The sequence below is a fragment of the Triturus cristatus genome, chromosome 3_2 (genome assembly GCF_964204655.1).
Source record: "Triturus cristatus chromosome 3_2, aTriCri1.1, whole genome shotgun sequence".
Classification (NCBI taxonomy): Eukaryota; Metazoa; Chordata; class Amphibia; order Caudata; family Salamandridae; genus Triturus; species Triturus cristatus.
Window position 1 is genome coordinate 749931254 of NC_140584.1, and position 19551 is coordinate 749950804.

At 40.9% G+C, this 19551-nt stretch overlaps 1 protein-coding gene across 1 annotated transcript in view; it reads left to right on the plus strand.

Annotated features, from left to right (window-relative positions):
- COL5A2 (collagen type V alpha 2 chain) overlaps nt 1-19551 on the plus strand; it is a 333083-nt gene that overhangs the window by 217369 nt on the left and 96163 nt on the right. The window contains exons 19-21 of the mRNA XM_085647093.1: nt 10693-10791; nt 11465-11509; nt 11882-11980. Coding sequence (XP_085503219.1) covers nt 10693-10791; nt 11465-11509; nt 11882-11980 — 243 coding nt within the window. The remainder of the gene's footprint in view (nt 1-10692; nt 10792-11464; nt 11510-11881; nt 11981-19551) is intronic.

Consider the following 19551-nt stretch of genomic DNA (forward strand, 5'->3'; position numbering starts at 1 on the left):
TCAAAACAGGTTCGCACAGGAGCAATTACATTCTTTAGGTTTGGACATCCTGGGAGATCTGTACCTCGCTGGTGTGTTCCTGCCTTTGTTTGACGTGTAAATGCACCCCAACTGCATCTCCTTAGATACATTTTTCTACTTTAGTGTTAGATTTTGGGTTACTGATTCACTAGTGTGTGAGCCCAGGTCAAGCAAGAACCACAATCCTAGTCCGGGTAAGGCACAAGTGAACCCCAAATTAACCTGTGCTCAACCCCCTGGTAGCTGGCACAGAGCAGTCAGGCTCAACTTAGAGGCAATGTGTAAAGTATTTTTGAAACACTGAATAGCGACTAAAAATATAAAGTGGCAACCACGGGTATGTTGTCACTTTGGAGCGCGGGTTGGATACAGTCTCAGATTAGTCTAGCTCAAGTTTTACCTTCTCAAGATTTGTGCCATGTGTCCTGTTTGCATTGGAGAAGGTTGCAGGGTGCAAGGAGAGCATTGCCGGCGGTGGTCAGCGTGGTGCAAAGAGCGGGCCGGGCGTCATGGATGGGCAGGCTGGAGCTTAGCAGTGGTGGTTCTCCACACCGATTGGTGCTTGTTGTTATAAGAGACGGGCTGGCGGTGGTTCATGCAAAATTCTGGTGAAAGTGTGATTCCATTGTGAACTGGCCTACTTGTGGTCGTAAAGAGCCCAAAATCTTGATTTCAAGCCCCCATGAGCCACACATAGGGGTCCTGAACCTCCAAGATACCACTTGGGGGTCATAAACTCGCTGCATCTGAATCCAGGAGCTGGTTGGGGAGCCTTTTTTATCCGTAAGGCTCAGATCAGCAGGCCAGTACATTAGCCTTTTAGTCACCCTTGGGTCCTGGGTTTAGGGTGAAGTTGCTGGTCCAGTTCTTCCGCCCCTGGCAAGAGGGCCGCAGGCCAGCAGTTCCTTTAAAGTAGTCCATCAGAGTCGCAGTACTTGTAGCAGCAAAGCAGTCTTCTTCCTGGCAGAGGATCCACAGATCCAAAAGTGTACTGAAGTGGTGGTGTCTGAGGTCCTTCTTTTAAACGCAGTTGTGGCTTTGAAGGAGGGAGAGGCTCCTAGAGGCATACCTTTGAAGTGCCCAGATGCCCTGCCTTCCCTGCCCTTTCTACAGACTCTACCAGGGCTATGCAGCCTTTTGTGTGGAGACAGGGCACAGCCTATTCAAGTGCAAGTGGGGCTGGGCCCAGCTCCTCCCATCCATCCTGCCAGTGATGGCCCATCTAGTCACACCTAGGCTCCCCATTGTGTTTGGTTGTCTCGGAGGAATTCACAAAGCTCAACTGTCAGCAACACCCAGTCATGTGACCAGAGACAGGCTGCAGGCACAAATTGGCTCTGGCAAGCAAATGCTTACTTTCTAAAAGTAGCATTTTCAGAATTGCAATTTGAAATCAGACTTCACCATAACTTAGGGTTTTAAATTGTGATTCTAGAGACATCAAACATGAACTGGTGATTTCTTACCATTTGGAAATTAGACTTAATAAAGTGGAATAAGACACCTCAAATATCCTTTTGGAGAGAAAGGCCTTGCAGTACAAACAATTTAAGAGTTTTTTTACTTCTAAGACATGTAAAACATAAAAGTACATGCCCTACTTTTTAAATACATTGCACCGGACTGTCCGGGGCCTACCTTAGGCATAACTTATACGTATGAAAAATGTTACCATGTTTTTTAGGGAAAGAGCACAGGCACTTTAGCACTGTTTGATAGTAGTAAAGTGTGCAGTATTCAGGCCCGCAAAAACAGGAGTTATGCCACCTGACCACCATGTTGCTTCTGATGGCGGAGTTCAGGGTAGCCGTGCACTGGGGACATAACACCTGCCTGACACTCAATGACTGACTAGCGGACATAGCCTTCTTCCAGCAATCCCTGGAGGAATGCTGGTAACTAATGCCTGAGAAAAATAGACCCAAGGAAATATAGATTCCCTTTGTGATTCATCCTACACAGAATGCATCATAAGGTATTACACTCTATCCGCTCTGATGCTGCACCTGGAAATTGAGATGTTGAACGGGTGAGTGCTGGGGAAATTTCAGACTCTGACATGATGTGATTTGCTGCTCTTATAACACATATAATTGCCTAAAACGCTATTGAAGGGAGTCTACGGTGATCATTCTCTGTAAGCACTAATAATGAATATAGCATACTGATACATGGCATAGAATGGCTTTACCCTCTCAATATCATAAAACTCATTAAAATAACATAAAAAAGGTTCTTGAGTGCTAGTGAAATATGGCTCTCTGGAGTTTAGACTGTTCTGTTTTTTGCTGGAGTAGTGTAGCCGCCTGGGTGTCAAGGGTAGCACGACTATTGGCAAAGCAATTTTATGAGGAAACGTCTGTATAAGGTTTATTTCACACAGTTGAAATGGAAAAATAAATTTTTGGCAACAAAATTGACTTGAGGAGTGAAGGGGAGGACACAGTTCAGATACAGGGCGAGTTGAACTTCATACAATACTGACCATCTTTCAGACAACTATAAACACTGCAACACTGCAATGGTGTCTAGAGAACCTTATTCCAATATAAGGTACATTTTGCTACATGTGTCTGCCAATCTGCTGTTCCTCATACATATGAATCACATAGATGGTAAATACAATCACTCAAAGGACCAATCCCTAGTGCCCTACACACCAGGGGGGTTATATCAGATGGGAAGGAGACAAGTTTGACTTTCTGTGTTTGATAACATAAGAAGCGGGAGAGCCATCTAATAGTAACTGTCTGTTGATGAATGATATAGCAGCACATAATGTTCTAGTTGATTGCTGCTGTGAGATCTAGAGGAGCGAAGTGCATGTAGGGCTCTGATATTGTCTGGTTAGGAGTTCCTCTCTGATGTTTATTTCTATTCCTCTGTGAGTGTGTAAACCTGATTGCCATTTGCTCAGGAAGATGTTGTCTACCCAGAGCAAAGAGAGCTGTATTGTCACTGCTGGCTCCAGAACTTTTAAATTCCCAGAAGGTGCAGGATAGGGCAATAGTTTTCCAAACATTGAGGTAAAATTATTGTTTTTTGTAGGAGTGGTGTGACAGATCTTGTCTGAGGGTCTGAGGTTATTTCACCACTGGATAGTGACATGTCGATGAAGTTGGTGATGGTGGGTTAAGAAGTGTGAAGCATAAGTTGATAACATTTTGCCCTGCAAATTAATCTTGGTAAGTACCGGTTGAAAGAGTTGGGAGTCTCTTTGAGAAGACTGGCAGAATTGTACATGTGTCTTGCGTGGACCAAGGGACCTGACCCTAGTTGTTTCTACTGGAGGTGATTTTGTTGAAAAAGAACTGCATAATATTGTCCGATCAACCAAGAAATTGGGCTGTAAAATGGACTAGTGGTTTGATATATCTTGTCTGAGGGTGTGAGGTTATTTCACCAATGGATAGTGACATGTTGATGAAGTTGGTGATGGTGGGTTAAGAAGTGTGAAGCATAAGTTGATAACATTTTGCCCTGTAAATTAATCTTGGTAATTACAGGTTGAAAGAGTTGGGAGTCTCTTTGGGGAGACTGGCAGAATTGTACATGTGTCTTGAGTGGACCAAGGGGCATGACCCTAGTTGTTCCTACTGGAGGTGATTTTGTTGAAAAAGAACTGCATAACATTGTCCTATCGAGCAAGAAATTGGCCTGTAATATGGACTAGAGGTTTGATATATTTCAGTTTTTGTATAGGAGGGAGGTCCTGGAGAAAGCTGTCATTGACTTGGTAGGCAAGTTGTTGTTTGAAGGTGAAATTTACTAATAATATTCATTCAACCTGTCAATGGCAGGATATCTATCATTTTATCCGTGTCACTGTGCAGTTTCTTATTAAACAGGTGGTCTAAAATCTGGGTTCAAAGGTACTTAATGAGACAGAACATGTCCTGACACTGCTAGGTGACATGAAGAAATATGTCAGGATTTCTTTTGATGGGTACCCTGTTATACCAGGAAATGCTATTTTTTGGAAATAATCTATTAATAATAATAGATCAACCCTACGCTAAGTTTCTCATATCTTCACATATTTTGGATAGATGATTAATTGAGATTCTTCACAAAACTATACGTAAGTGAACTTTGCATCTTTAGCTCATAACAAATTCCTCGCTCAGTGAAAACAGGACATGCTATCTTATCACAATAAAGGGTCCTGTGGCTGTGTGGATAGAAATTGGTAGAAATAACAGCAACAAATGCAAACCAACAAATGCCTTGATAAGAACTCTGTATTGCTATTGATAATAATTTATCAATTTCCACTTCTTCCATTTGTTCTTTCCTAAATTACGTTTTAGGTAATTGTTTTTTTGTTTATGAATATTTCTTTTACACTGCAATGTATCACAACAGGCATAACTTAACTCTACTCCTTTGTCCTCCTATTACACAGATGAGGCAGTTACATAATTAACATCTCTTAGTTTTGCTGGGTCCAGCGGGGCATTCATTTTAAACTTAACATTCAACTATGTAGCACATTTACCCTTTCTGCATGGTCACCTCTGACTTTGTGCCTTTTTCTTGGCCCTATTTCCCAGGTATTAGGACTCTATGCACTTTGACACTTCTATTCTGTGCCTCATCGTAATATGGTATAGTTGGTGAAATTGGTTTCACCCCATCAATCTATTAACTTTTTTTCCAAGACCATTGTTGATAGTGCAGAAAATTAAATGGACCAATGGCATGGGAGCTAAATGACATATAAAGGCTGCAGTGTGTATTTACACAAAATATGCCCAATGTGATGTGGTAGACCTGCTGCTTAAAGGTATTGTAGTGACACATGGCAAGGAGAAGTACTTTCCACAAAAGCAGGAGCCTATTTTATATGGTAATAAGGCACCCCTAAAAGGTAACTTGTAAGACCAGAAGTCAGAGTGCCTAATATATAAAAAATGGGCACACAAAATATTTAATAAATATGCCCTCACCATGATTGAATAAGAAATATAGAACAAAGGTTCAATGGATCTCATTCCTAATCAGGTCTATTTCTAATCAGTTCTTTGAATTGTCATTAATTAATTCATAGAGTCCTTTATAGATGCCATTCAATTATATTGTTGTTGTTTGATATTACAATTGATAAAGGTGAAAACAGTGCAGTCCTCACAAATGAAGGTGCAGTGAATGGTACAAAAAGATGCACATATATAATCAGGGGTTTCTCCTTACTCAAACACAGTTTCAAGTACAATATGTATATATGTTTATATATTGAGTATTGGAAATCTGGACCCTTGAAGGAAAAATCCTAATGTTGTTACGGATTACTTTTTAAATTTGAATGTTTTACTATGTCTGCATTGTACTGTATGCATGTGACACTTTTATGGCCGCAACAGCCGAAATGAAGTTATTGACTGGCTGTATATTGTTGCTTGATTGTATTATTTGTTCAAAGGCCAGCATCTGAGATAATGTCAATGTTTCGACCAAATCCACAAGTTATATGGGTCTCATCAATGCCATCTGTTACAGAAATCTAAGAGATGAAAGGAGACAGGCCATTCAATGTTGGGAAGAATCACAAAATTGTGTCACCAGTACTATGATGTGGAATATCAACATACCTTATCAATTTATTCAATATGATGATATGCAGATGTTGTGGTTGTATTAAGCCATGTAATTTAATTATCCAGGCCAATTCTGAAAAGTAGAGGAAAAAAATATTCATGTAATGTCTAACTGCACATCATCATACCCCTTCCTTTTTAGGGCCTCTCGTGACCACACACAGCTTATTTCCACTAAGGTGTAGATCTATGAACTACCTGAATATGTACAAACATCCACATTGCCCTTTTATAAAATAACGCAAATGATGATTAGAACAGTCCCACTGTCCCTGAAATAGTTTCAGTTTGACATAGGCTATTCAGAGAACCACAGCATCAGATTGTTGCCATACAGTATCTGCTATGATCCAGCGTGGGAGCTGCTAGAACTAGGGGTGTCTAGTTGGCAGAGGTAGGTACCTTTGACCAAATAGGGACCCTTGCTTCTAGTCAGGGTAAGGGGGTACACTCCTAAAATAACCCCTGCTCACCCCCTTGGTAGCTTGGCATGAGCAGAAAGGCTTATCTCAGAGGTAGTGTGTAAAGCATTTGTGAACACATACAGTAATCCAGTGACTACAGATGGACACCACCCAGGTTTTATATAAAAAATAAGTATTCTTTATATATACTTATCACAAGACCACAAACAACAAAAATAGACAATACTGTACTGTAAAAATAGTAGAAATAGCTTAGTTCTCTTAAGATGGTAAATGCAACACTTTAAGTTCAATGTACCTTTTGATGCGTAACGCTATACACCAAAAGTGTTGCAGGGAAGGTGATGCGTCGGTTCTTTACACGCAAGAATGGTGATGCGTCGGTTCCCTACTGCTGCATAGTGACCGGTGATGCGTCGGTTCTTCTCTGCATGGGGAGGTGATGCGTCGGTTTCTTACTGCACTTCCGTGGCGGTACAACCCGCAACGCCATGATGCGATGAAGATCCGTTTCAATGAAACAAAATGGCATCTTCTTCTTGGTGTGACAACGATGTGTGCACACCCAACAGCCGTGCAGAGACTCAACTAATCTTCTGAGCCGCAACAGGCCCTGTGGCATGCTTCTCTGGTGATGCGACGGCGTCTGCTGCGACAGTGACACTCTTCTCCAGGGATGTGGAACGCCTCGGTGAGGCAATGCGACAGCGGCAGCGGCGGCACACTTTCTTGGCGATGTGACGACAGGGGCTGCAGCAGCGACACTCTTATCCGGTGATGCTACGGCGTCTTCTGCGACGGCGACACTCTTCTCCGGTGATGGGACGACAACGGCTGTGGCGGCGACACACTTCTTCGTCTTGAGTCGCGCTTCCAGCTCCTAGCAACATGCAGTCTCTCAGAAGGCCCAGCTCAACAGCAGGCACTTCAATTCCCAACAAGGGAAGGCAGGGGAGCTGGTTTGTGAAGTCTGTTGTCCCTGAGACTTCAACAGTAGGCAAGCTCTATCTCAAGCCCTTGGAGATCCTTCACAAGTTGATTTGAAAAGCACAAAGTTCCTTTCTCCTTTCTCTAGCAGTCAGGCAACCAATGCAGGCCAATCTACCAAACAGCACTCAGCTAGGGATAGTCTCTTCCTCAGTTTCTCTGGTTACTCTCCCCAGCAAAGGTTCTTCTTCTTTCCCAAAGTGATCTAAAGTTCTGGGGTCTGGGTCCCCCCTTTTATACTCATTTTCTCTTTGTTCTCTGAAGGCAGAGAGGCCTTTGCCTAGTCCAAACCAGTTCTGGTCAGTCCTGGAGCACTATGTTGACAAGACTCCTTCATTCCTTTCACAGTGTAGGCCAGGGACATCAGACGCACCACGGGAGGTGGAGCCAGCATTGTGGAGGGAAGGCACAGCCCTATTCAGGTCCCAGGTGCAACTACTCCCACCCATCTACATGCAGATCTCTCTATTCAGCCCTCTGCTGACTCACCTTGTCTCCTGGAATCCCCCAGCCCCTGTCACTCAGACTTCAGACAAGAAATACACAACCTAGCAGAGGCAGGCTTGGATAGTTAGGCAAGAAAATACCTACTTTCCAAAAGTGGGATTTTCAAACACAGAATGTTAAAACCAACTTCACTAAAAGATGTATCTTATCATTCTGAGCTCCGGTATACAAACTTCTACCTAGTTCCCTCAGTCAGTTAGGACTATTAGATGTTATAATGAAACCGCCCATTCTGGCCTATGGGAAACTGGAAGCCTTGCAATAGTGTAAAACGAAAATGGCTGTAATTCACTATTATGACATGCCACGCACACCATGGCATGTCCTACCTTATACTTACAATGCACCCTGCCCTTGGGCCTACCATAGGGGTGTCTGATGTGAAGAAAAGGGAAAGTTTAGGGACTGGCAAGTAGGTGCACTTGGCCAGTCAACATGGCAGTACCAGACTGCACACAGGCTCTGCAATGGCAGGCCTGAGACACACTTTACAGGCTGCTTCTGTGGGTGACAGAACCAGTGCTGCAGAAACTGTTCCTAGGATGCTTGATTCCGGTCCAGGGAAGACATGGCTTTGCAGTTCGGGCTGGACTGTTCCCATGAGGCACAGGGTCAAGACTGATTTGCATATGGCCATGTCTGAACTGGGGTGGCGTAGTGGGCGAAAGAACGATGGATTTAACCCAGATCTCTTGACTGGGGGAGAATGTCTGCATTGTCAGCATTCCATCCATCATTTGTTTGTTGTAACGCAAGCCCACCAGCAGCATTTGATTTACAAGCCCTGGGCACACTCAGTGCACTGTACTAGGGTCTGACAGGTAAACCAAACCAGCCAATAATCAAGTCACTAATCCGTACACCAATTTACCATAGGGAGCACTTGCACTATGGCACTGAATAGCAGTGGCACAGTGCCCAAAGCATCTAACAACAGCAAAAACACATAAGGCAAGAGCAAAAAATGGAAGGGAGACCCACGCCAATGGTACCAGGTCTAACAGGAGCTAGAAGAGAAATTCCCTAACAGCAAACAGTAAAATGAATTGTGAGCGATTATGTCACCTGATACAATATAGCTAAACCCTATTGTGTTACCAAAGTGGAATATATATCGGAAGAAGATAGACACGTTGCTGTTACCATGTCACGAAGTCTCAGGCAAGAACTACCATGTTAGGTAAATAAACACAATCAGGGAAAACATATTTGGACCTATTGGAAAACATTCCAACTGAGATCATTGGTTTTAATTATGACCGCCTATATATGCGGTCAGAATTGAAACTGGCCGGTCATTATGGCTGGATTCCGACACGCTGAAGGAGCTGGTAGGCCAGTCAGAGGCCAGCCCATAATCCCAATGGATGTAATTTCTGCCTTTGGGATTACGATGCTCTGTTTTCGACAGCCTTTCCATGCCAGGCTTTCTGACATGGAAAGCCTGTCAGAAAGCAAGTTTGGGGGCCCCTAGTAGGGCCCCCTTCTCTTTGTGGCCTCCGGTTGGGGGCAGAGGGGGCACCTTTGGTGCCTACCTGTTTATCCCTGCACTGTGTGGCAAGCACCATGAGGTGAACACAATCTCCCATTTCTCTATTGGAGCTTGTGGTTTGGCTGTTTTACAGCCACAGCACAAGCTCCCATAGGGAAATGGGAGTAAGCGACCGCACCATCAGCGATCGAGACTGCCGAATGGAGGTCGGTTGGTCCAGATTCTGCGATGATGTCAGTTGGAAGCAACTCCGACCCACATCATGATTGGTCCCCTAGTGTTCAGTAAATTTACAATGTGTCTAAGGCTCTGTTAGGACCTAATCTTTTAAAAATTGGCTGCAACTGCTAAAATTAAGCTGGTTTAATTAACTATTGATATACTCTCTTTACTTGGGTCAAGATTAGTAATAAGTAAAGCAAACAACCAAAACAGCTAGACCGCTGTCCCGCTGTTATGTCATGTCAGTCTTTTGCAAGCCGCAACTCACTCTGTACTATACTAGTCTGGGATTTGTAGCAAGTTTAAAAACCGAGTCAACGAGACCGCTATCCCATTGCTGCATTTTATCAAGTTTTCTCATGTGAGAAATCCCTCATCTCAGGCCCCATGATACCAAACTGTATCACAAGTCTTACCTAATCCAATCAAACATCTTCAGTAATAATGTACAAGGATATCAGGAGTAAGTGTACAGATACAAATTAACCGGATCAGCATGCCTGCTCTGTAACCATTTAAAACCTCCTTGCGGGGCCTCCAAGTGCACTGAGCATAGAAAGACAGGCAATGCTCTTCTCTTTTCGTTGAATATCAACTAGACCGAACCCCTGAAGGTAAGATAGGCCTTGTTGTATTGGGATCACATTTTTCACTTCTTGGAGACTGAGAGGGTATGCTGAGACATCCCCAGGAAGGTTACACCGTAGGAGTGCAGGATAGCCAGTCTCATCCCCCTCACATCTTTTTACAGCGCTGAAAGAAGGTTCCATGTGATCTCACAATAAAGTCAGCAGTGCTTATGGGGACCTGCCCAGTTACAACTTCTAGCATGGCCCTGCTGGCTGATTTTATTTTCTAAAAAGTAACTAAGTTTAAGGTTAAAACCTTTGACAGACTATAGAAGGCAAATCTCTCCAACGAAACATGCCCAGCACCCATGAAATTCAACTTTGTCCCACCCTAAGATTACAACCCCAAGCACAAGAGTTTCAGCAAGAGCTTGAGAAAACCATATTTGACTGTGAAGGACCCTTGCAAGCCACAGCCGTGGACCTTACTTTGTGGAAGATTTAGACCTTGATTGAAGAGACCTGTTTATTTCTATTTTTATTTGTGTTATGATCTGAGCTTTGCTAAAACAGTGAAATGCATTGACAGTCCAAATGTTATGCTGCATGTGGTAATTAAAGTTGATACGTTGCTGATTCCCATTATAAAATCAATTGGACCATTCAAATGACTTGTGCACAAGCATCAAGAGTTTTATATCAAATAAATATTATTAATTAAGGAAAAACAAATGGAGTTCATTCATGTAGACACTACAGTTATATTAATCAATTATTTTGTAATTCTGTGCTCACACTTTACAATGAATTTTAGCACATTTCTCTGCATTATGCCTTTTCTTGCTGATGATTGATTGATTTTATTGTTTCAGGGGGAAGCTGGTCCTACAGGTGCACGTGGTCCAGTAGGTCCCCAGGGACAAAGAGGTGATACAGGAGTGCAGGGAACAATTGGATCTCAAGGTCTTCAAGTAAGTAGATCATTTAGCGCCATAAAACCAATGGGATGCTCCACTGTTAGGCTAAAATATGGTACTAAAACATAAAATCTTTGCCACATAAATAAAAAAAATTGGTGTGGAGTGGTGTGAGTCTGCAAAATGTGAACCTGAAGTTTCCAGATGCAAGTTGTAGCAGAGTCCACTAAACTCCACATGCTTCAAGACTTTAAGTGGTAACTAATTCATTCTGTGGCTTAAACATTAATTATATTGTAAATTAAGATGATACTATAAGTTTGTCAAACACAACTTTCTTAAGGAAAGTTCATGTATGTCTTATATGGCCTCAAAACCTATGAGAATATCATACAGTACATTAGTGAGAGCTGCTATATCATATATTTGTACATCCTGTTGGTCAAAATGAGTAATAGTAATAGGTGATGAGATTTTGTCTCGAGAGAAACATTTCAAGAGCTCATCAAGACTAGAAGACCATTTAAGCTGTCACGAGCAAATGGATGCCATTTTCCTCTGATGCACTGCAAATGTGTCTGCCTTGTTTGGGAGGAGAGGAGTGAAAGATAGCCACAAAATATCACTTTGCTTAGTTCTGCAGCAATTGTTTACACCATTCCTGTCTTTCGATTTTCACAATAATACAATATCATCTCTTCAATGGCTACTATTTTTTTTCTCCTAGGGAGCACCTGGGACAGATGGTTCTGCTGGAGCTAAAGGACCAACCGTATGTTGATTGTATATTTCAAAGTTCATTTTTTATTCCAGTAGCTGCCCTGAACCTTTTGCATTGCATGATGATACACAAAACAACATTGTGCTACAGACAACTGACACACTCTAAGACAATAATAAATGAAAGTATATGAATTCAATATTTATTAGACTGTCATTTTATATTTGGTGTTGGGTAGGACTATTTAACATGTCATTGGTTTTACATTGAAAGTATGTACATCACTACTTAACAAGTCTGTGCTGAAGTATTTAAATGAATGATCCTGTAACCAAAAGGATCAGTTATTATTCATGCATCTTACATGAGTCACAAAGTGTTCCATTTTGGACTGAGTTTTAAAATACTGTGTTTTTGTCGCAGGGCAGTCCTGGTGTAGGTGGTCCCCCTGGCCTCATTGGCCCACCTGGATCTGCAGGACCACAAGGAAGCACTGGTCCACCTGGAATTAGAGGCTCCGCGGTAAGGACATTGATACAATAAAGCTAGAAAGGACAGTTTATATGTTTGGTGAAAGGGAAGAAAGTGGAGTGGGGCTATGTAAGAGTTTACCAAAGACAATATATGGATCATCAAAAATCATGAGTTAAACAAATTATGTCCTAGCATCCTGGCCAATGCCAAAGCTAATGCTTCAGGTTATCATAAGTCAACCCTGTTAGAGGTCCTGGGGAATTCAGCGTTTGACAAGCTCTTTGCAAATTAGCTAAGACAGCAGACATGATAAAGGGCAATTAAACAGATACAGTAGATTCCAAAGTCTCAAAGATTTTAGTAAGTAATTACTAATAAATTATCAAGGATGCAGAAAGGAGCAATTGTGATACAGCTGTGCTAACTTTTCAGTTGTCAAAAATAATAGAACCCTAGAAAATGGAATCATTAATGAAGCCTAAAAATATTTTGATGGTAGAAAAATGTTCATGGATCTTTTTGTGAGAACATTGGGAAAGCTTAGAGCAAATCTAGAAAGTATCTGACTGGTGGGAGCTAAAGACACATGCCTTGGCACTTTAAAACTGAGTTAAATCAAGCAAGGTCACACATGGTACTAGATCAAAGCTAAATGTCCCTCAATCATCTTGGAATGTTGTTTCTGGTTAAGTCTTAACTGGACCAAAAGGCAATTTGTGAGATCATCTACTGCCATATAATGAAACAGGATGTGATGTCTCTCCCTGGCATTTCCTCGTATGGCTGATTATTGGAAACTGAAATGCTCTCAAAAGGTGCAGTCATGGCTTTTGAAGGAATTTTTAATTGATTTTTAATTTGGACATGGTTGCAGAATTGGCGTCACTGCTTGTAATGAATGGCTTCGGTAATAGACCCCTGACAAGCACACTTGGGTAATTCTTAGATGGCAATGAGGCTTCTTTTTCTAAATGTCAGACATTATGGTAACACAAGGGAGACTGCATTATATAAATAAAAAGTGCATGTTATGTCATGAACTGAATAACTGTCTTATAAGCGGGATGCTAGAGTTCACTGTCAATGCATTTGTTTTGGATTTGGATACAGCTGTGAGAAGTGTTGCACCTAATCTAAGCAGTATTTCCTAGCATACCATTATGTGGACCTTTTTTGGAAAACAGTTGAAATTTCAGGATAAGGGTTACAAGTTGATAATGGCAATGTTTTATTGAGGTCACAAACAGCCCAAGTTGCAGCTTTTTGATATGTACAAAAATAAAATTGTGACACTTTACTGATTCAAAATTTGTACTTGCTACCAAATACTGATTTGGTATTTTTTGAGAGCACGTCTCTTCCAAATACAGAATGAGAATGGTATGTATCAATGTTTTGCAACTGAATTCCAGTCACAAAACAGTTTTGCCACCACTTCAAAATTGGTGGTAACCTATTTGCAAATGGGAAGGACTCCTTTCCCTTTGAGAATGTCAATCAAGATATTTTTTAAGAGTGGGCAGTGGTCATGGGACCACTGCCTGCTCTTAAAATATTAAACTTAAATGTTTCATTTTCTTTTTTGAAATACAACCCCTTTAAGGTAAACGGGCTGTATTTTTCTTTGTTTAAATTGCTTTATTAAAAAGCAATCACAGACATTCAGGAAGAATCGTAATTTGGAAATCACAATTTCCTAATGTTGTTTCATCTGCCACTAATTTCCTTGGAAAGTTATGTTACAATCAAACTAGCATAGTGCCCAAGTCAGTATTTTCTGGGAATGGATTTTAATGTTGCCGTAGATAGGAAATTTGATCTAAATAATGAACTACATCCCACATTTACCTAAAGTTGGATGTACTATGGATAGACTGATAAAATAAGCTGGTATTAGTTCATAAGGGAAATTCATGAGTAAGTGTATAAGTTTGCTTTTTCACTTTTTATCATAGAATATATTCGCTAATAAATCTAATGTTTGTATCTAAAAAAAAAGCTGGAAGTGTGCTTTTCCTTTATTTATATATTTTTACCAAAGGAATTTTGAGTGACACATTCAAACTTAAACAGAATTCACTGACTTTAAAATAGATGATGAATAGTTCACTGCCTTAACTGCAACTTTATTTAATATATTCGTTATCAATGTAAAAATACAAGGAATTGATCTAGTTTCAAGATTTTCTCATAGTTAACGGATGTAACACTGGAAAGGAGCCAAAGTAATAATTTCAAGTTATAATGACACCATTTAACGTTTTTTTCAGTTCTATAACATTGATATCTAATGGGTAAAACAGCCCAACTTGAATACATTTTGCAATAAAAACAAATGTTTTAGAGATTTGTGCAGCAATAATATAATCAGTAATTTATGAATGTATTGCTGGGCACGAGAAGACACAGCCTCGCTCATGTCCTGGCATGTCATCTTCCACAGGCTCCTCACCCACTCAGTTAAAATTCTTTCACTATCCAAAAAGTTTTGTGTTTTGACCACCCTTGCACTGTCCCCAGTGATTCAGCTGCCACAGCCCTTCTCCTACGCATTACAGTCCGATTCCACCATCTTATGTTACATAAAGACTTGGAAGCCCTTTCAGGAGGAGATTTTGGGCATATACAATGTACTTATCAATCCTCATTCCTATAGGCAGACCTTAAATAGGTCTACAAACTTCTGGAAAGCTGCTCTAAAGAGAAGAAGGCTGGTCCTTACTGTTAGAATGGTATGACAGATGCAGAAAGGAGTGGAAATTGAAGCACTTATATTTTAAGATACTTCATGATTAGTACTGAGCCACGTTTTAACTCCACCAGATGAGTCTTATAATTCATTCTAATTACTGATGCATTAAGTCCCCAGGCTGCAAGCTGTTCTGTGTGTGGTGGCACTAACCCAGACTAACAGAGTACTAGACAGGATAGTAAGAGAAACTATCAACTGCCGTAATCTTTTCTGTTGGTGCATCAATGCAAAGGGCATTTTCATAACACAGGTGATCTGATAGATGAGTTATAGATGGAGTTGAGATGCAAAATCACTAGCAGCTGTAAGATGTATTTTATTCCATTGCAGATCACAAAATGTGTGTATGATAGCTGAATGGCTCATGGAACTCATGTGTATCACTGTCTGAGAACAGATGGTGTATAAACTCCAAGACCTGATAGACTTATGATGCAAAGTGTGGAGACAGTTCTGAATCACAGTGTCATGTCACATGCTGCTAGAGTAATTGTCACTGGCATAGTATAATGCACAATCCATGTACCCACATCACTTGGTGACTCACTCTCTCTCTGTCTGATTCTCCCACCCTGAGAGCCCATAGCACTAGCAGTACACACCAACATTATACTAACTTACTAGAGATCCAGCATCATCTTATGATATTTTCCCCCATCGACTACACTCTCTTTCCCCTGCCAGATAGACAATGTCATGTTCTGCTTAGTAGTGGAAGAGTCTAGATTTTCTGTATCTGTGTAAACAACTGGCCTACAGAACCATCAAGTGACATTTCTGACTGTCAATTTCTAGAATTTATATTCTCCCCCACACTCCTCCCCTCCTGAACACACACCAAACTCACACTCTCTGCCCCTGGCTGCACAAGTATTTCCCTTTCCATACCTCACCCAGTCCCTGTATTCAAAGTATTTTCTGCAATGACACCTGGGACCTTCTGTTGTACAATATTACCTCAGAATGTGACATTGGAAGCAGCTACCTGTTAGTGGGGAATAGCGAGACCATTTGATCCCACTTTGTGTTTTTTATTCCACTATCATTGAAATTTAATTATATCACTATTTTGAACTAGTCATAGATGTTAAAGTAGGTGGTCCCTGTTGTAGTTCTCCAGTGTTTGTTATTTGAGTCAAATGGCTGCATGAATCAGAGTGTACTCGAAACTGACTTTGCCTTGAATTCTGTACAACTTATTGAAAGGAACGAAAAGTGAAAATATAAGAATGAATGAAAAGATACTTCTAAACCAGATAGTTGGGAGCACAGGAGAAGAATATTAGACATTACAGCATGGGTTTGTACTCTAGATGCCTTTACTCCATGGCCATTACAACAAATTGACCTTCTCACCCCACTGTAATACCATGCAGTGCTTTACATTTATAATAAATACCTTCACTCTGCATTGTTAAGTCTTATATGTGGGTGTGGAGTGCGTGGCTGTGTTTGTGTGTGAGTATATATGTGTCTGTATGTGTAAACAAACAATTCCTTTTTTATAATTTTTGAGAGGTAACTCCCTAATCCTTTTTTTTAAGTTAAACCCGCCTTATCTCTTCTACCTACCCCTAAACTCTAAGATCACCCTCAAAGTCAAGGAGTTTAGTTTCAGTGAACAGATGTTGGAACGTCTGTTTTCCTTTGTCCACCCTTTACTTGCAGAATATTGGTTGACTACCTATTTGAATTGTTTCTTTTTGCCAGATTGGGGATTGTGCATGGAAGTAGAGGTGAAATTTCTATTGCTCATGTATGTACATTCAGGCTATAATCAAAGACTTCCAGGCGCTAGGCTGGACTGCGGCAATGCCCTATATGTGGGACTTCCAGACTATCTGCTTAACACGTTTAGAGTGGTCCAAAACACATTCTGCTTAGTCTGTCTTCAAGAACACACGTCTCAACACTTGCATGCTCTCCACTGGCTTCCAATGAAGAAGAGAATTCTCTTCAAAATGCTAGTCTTAGTCCATAGAGCACTCGCTATGCAGCTGCAGGCTATTTTAGGGCCAGAATTAGTTTCAGTGCCCTCTCCAGAAACGTGCGGTCAGTCAACTGCCATCTGGCAAGGATCCCCAAGTTCTGTTACATGAGAATGGGTGGCAGGACATTTTCATACCTTGGACCAGTGACGTGGAATAAACTTCCATTTGAGCTATGCTCTGTAGCTGCTACCGTTTTGTTTAAGAAAAGGTTGAAGACTTGGCTTTTCCAACAATACTAGGTGATCTCACTGCACCCCCTGTGACTGATTGAAAGCTTAGCACCGGGACACACCATTGAGTAGCTGTGCTCTTTATTAGTACCACTTCATTTATTCATTTACTGATATATTATATTTGGCCCAGCAGGTGCGTATCCATTATATGGATATCGCCTGATCCACACCAATTGGTCAGGTTCTCTCAAACAAAGTTAGCCTAGCATATAGAGCAGCCTGTCTCATCCGCATTAGATATGTTAAATGTGGTAGGCACATAGCAGTATAGTTGTTTTCTATATTCAGGAGCATGAGACCTCCAGCCAAAGCATGGATGTACATTTTAGAGCATCATACTCATTGTCTATCTTTGTTCCTAAAAAAGGACCTGAATAGAATCTTGGTGGATAGGGTTACTCTGTCACAAATATGACGGACATTCCATCTGTCAAATTACAATTCCATTATATCCAATGGGACTTGTAAGACAGCAGACTGGATATACATAAACTTTTTGATGGCGTATCCCATCCGCCAAGATCGTAATCGGGCCCAAAGTCTTATATCTTAATCTATTGCTTGAGAAATATGATGGGACAAGGTAGGGAGAATTCCTTACATATACATGAACCATGGAGTGGCCACCATTTTGATGTCTTGCTTGTGCCCCCAAAAAGATAGTTGATATGCTTCCCATCACTTGAAATTCATGGACATTTGTTGCACTAGGGGGTTAAAGTTGTTCAACGGGCTTAGTTATTCATTATATATTATGTTCCTCTAGATTTATCTTGTCAGTTATGCATGATATCGGAGGTGCCTCACATTATGTCCAATTAATTTTCCAACCCGACAGAAAGTGGAAACTATCAATTAATGTCATAAATGCAGGTAGCAGGTATAGAATGAAGCAGGCCTATGATAGTGAGCATGATATTGTTCGCTTGAGCAGAGATTTCATTTCTCAGGTGAGAGTTGCAATCTCCTGCATTGCTGATTTGTGTCTTATCACATTGGCAATGGCTTTAGGGTCAACAGGAAGAGCAAGGGTGAGAATGAGAAACCTGTGTGCACCTCTCAATATAAATAATTGAACTAATATGATACCTCTCCAAGTGATTTGGGCCATGGGGTGGTTGTAAAGCAACTTCACTTTGAAGATAAAGGTACTTCCCAAACTTAATCTCTCAATAGTACAGAACATATGACCCCATTCCCCCCCATAGAAAACCTTTTCCCAATCTAGGGAAAGTGTCACTATAGGTTATGGGGAGCCTCTGGAAGCCTATAGCACATGGTACGTGTTCCTCAAATGGTGCCTTGTGGATCTGCCCTGGGACAAATTTCACCTGGAACTTATGAATCAATGATAGTATCATTTAACATGGTCTGTTGGCCACAATTTTACTTTGCTGAGGAAGGCACGTAAGGTGCCCTTCTGTTCAGTTTCAGTCAGGACTGTGTACAGTAGGTCAGTTATGTGGGAACCTCCAATTGTATAGAATTCTCCATAGCCATAATGCCTCGAGGATGTGTATGAAGAATTCTGGTGTTATTCTGGATTGCATGAATAATCATTTTAGCTTCCTTTTGTTTCAGTTGGGCTGCCAACAGGCGATTTACCTTTCTCACCTAGTTTGTAGTGTCTGTAATGGAATTTGTGTAGTGTGCACTCAGCTTACGTGTAAAAAGTGAGTGGAGAGCAAATTTCTCCTTTTCCTAAAGGCCCAAGGTGTGTGCATTTGGAGTAGTATTATACTGTTTTGTAAGAGCTTAAATCAATTCATCTAAGTTATGTACTCTGGCTTCCAAAATCCTTCTCTTATTAATAGTTTCTAAAAAGTGGCCTTTTTTTACGCTCATAGTATCTGTGCCAAAATTCCTCTATATTGCGGAAATTGGTTTATAAGTGAGTTCAGAGTTGTATTTTCTCATTTAACAATTTATATTTGGAGGTATTCATCCTTTGCAACTTCAATGGGGCAAAATATTCTAGCCGCGTCCAGGGTCAGCATAACTGATTCACGGTTAAAAATGCTGTCCTCTCTGAAATTAACTTGGAAGAATTGTACCCAGTGCATGGAAGTAGTGTATCCCTGAAGTGGAGCCATGGAACCCTAACAAGAAAGTATATTCCTGGTCACTAGGACACAACAGGCATTATATATCTATAATAGAAGGATCGGATACCACATCTGATAGAAAGAATCTATTGGGAAAATCCTGGGTTGTGTAAAAGTGTTCACAAGTAAAGTTGGGTGTGCAAATTAAACCAAAGATGAACTAATTGCCCTGTAGTTTCATTTTGTCAATATATAGCAGCATCGCATATCCTTCAGTGTTTTTACATTTGTAATCCGTAGTGACTTTCTGAAGATAATGGTCACTCTCTCGGATTTGGATATCTTTGAAGGCTGCATTTGATTTTCTACTGGAACCAGTCCCATCCAATTCCATTTTAGTTTGGCTGCTTCTTTCTGCCATGCAAGAGTGCAATGCCCACTTTTTTCTTAGCCAATGTTTACCCTTTTGCATTTATTGAGTTGATGTTGAGAGGAACTAGATTAAGTGTAGTTTATGGAAGGGGCAGATAGCACTCATATGCAATTTAAGACACTTTAGTTGCTTTTGAAATTTTTTAGTTCAGACCTGTGTGTGGTG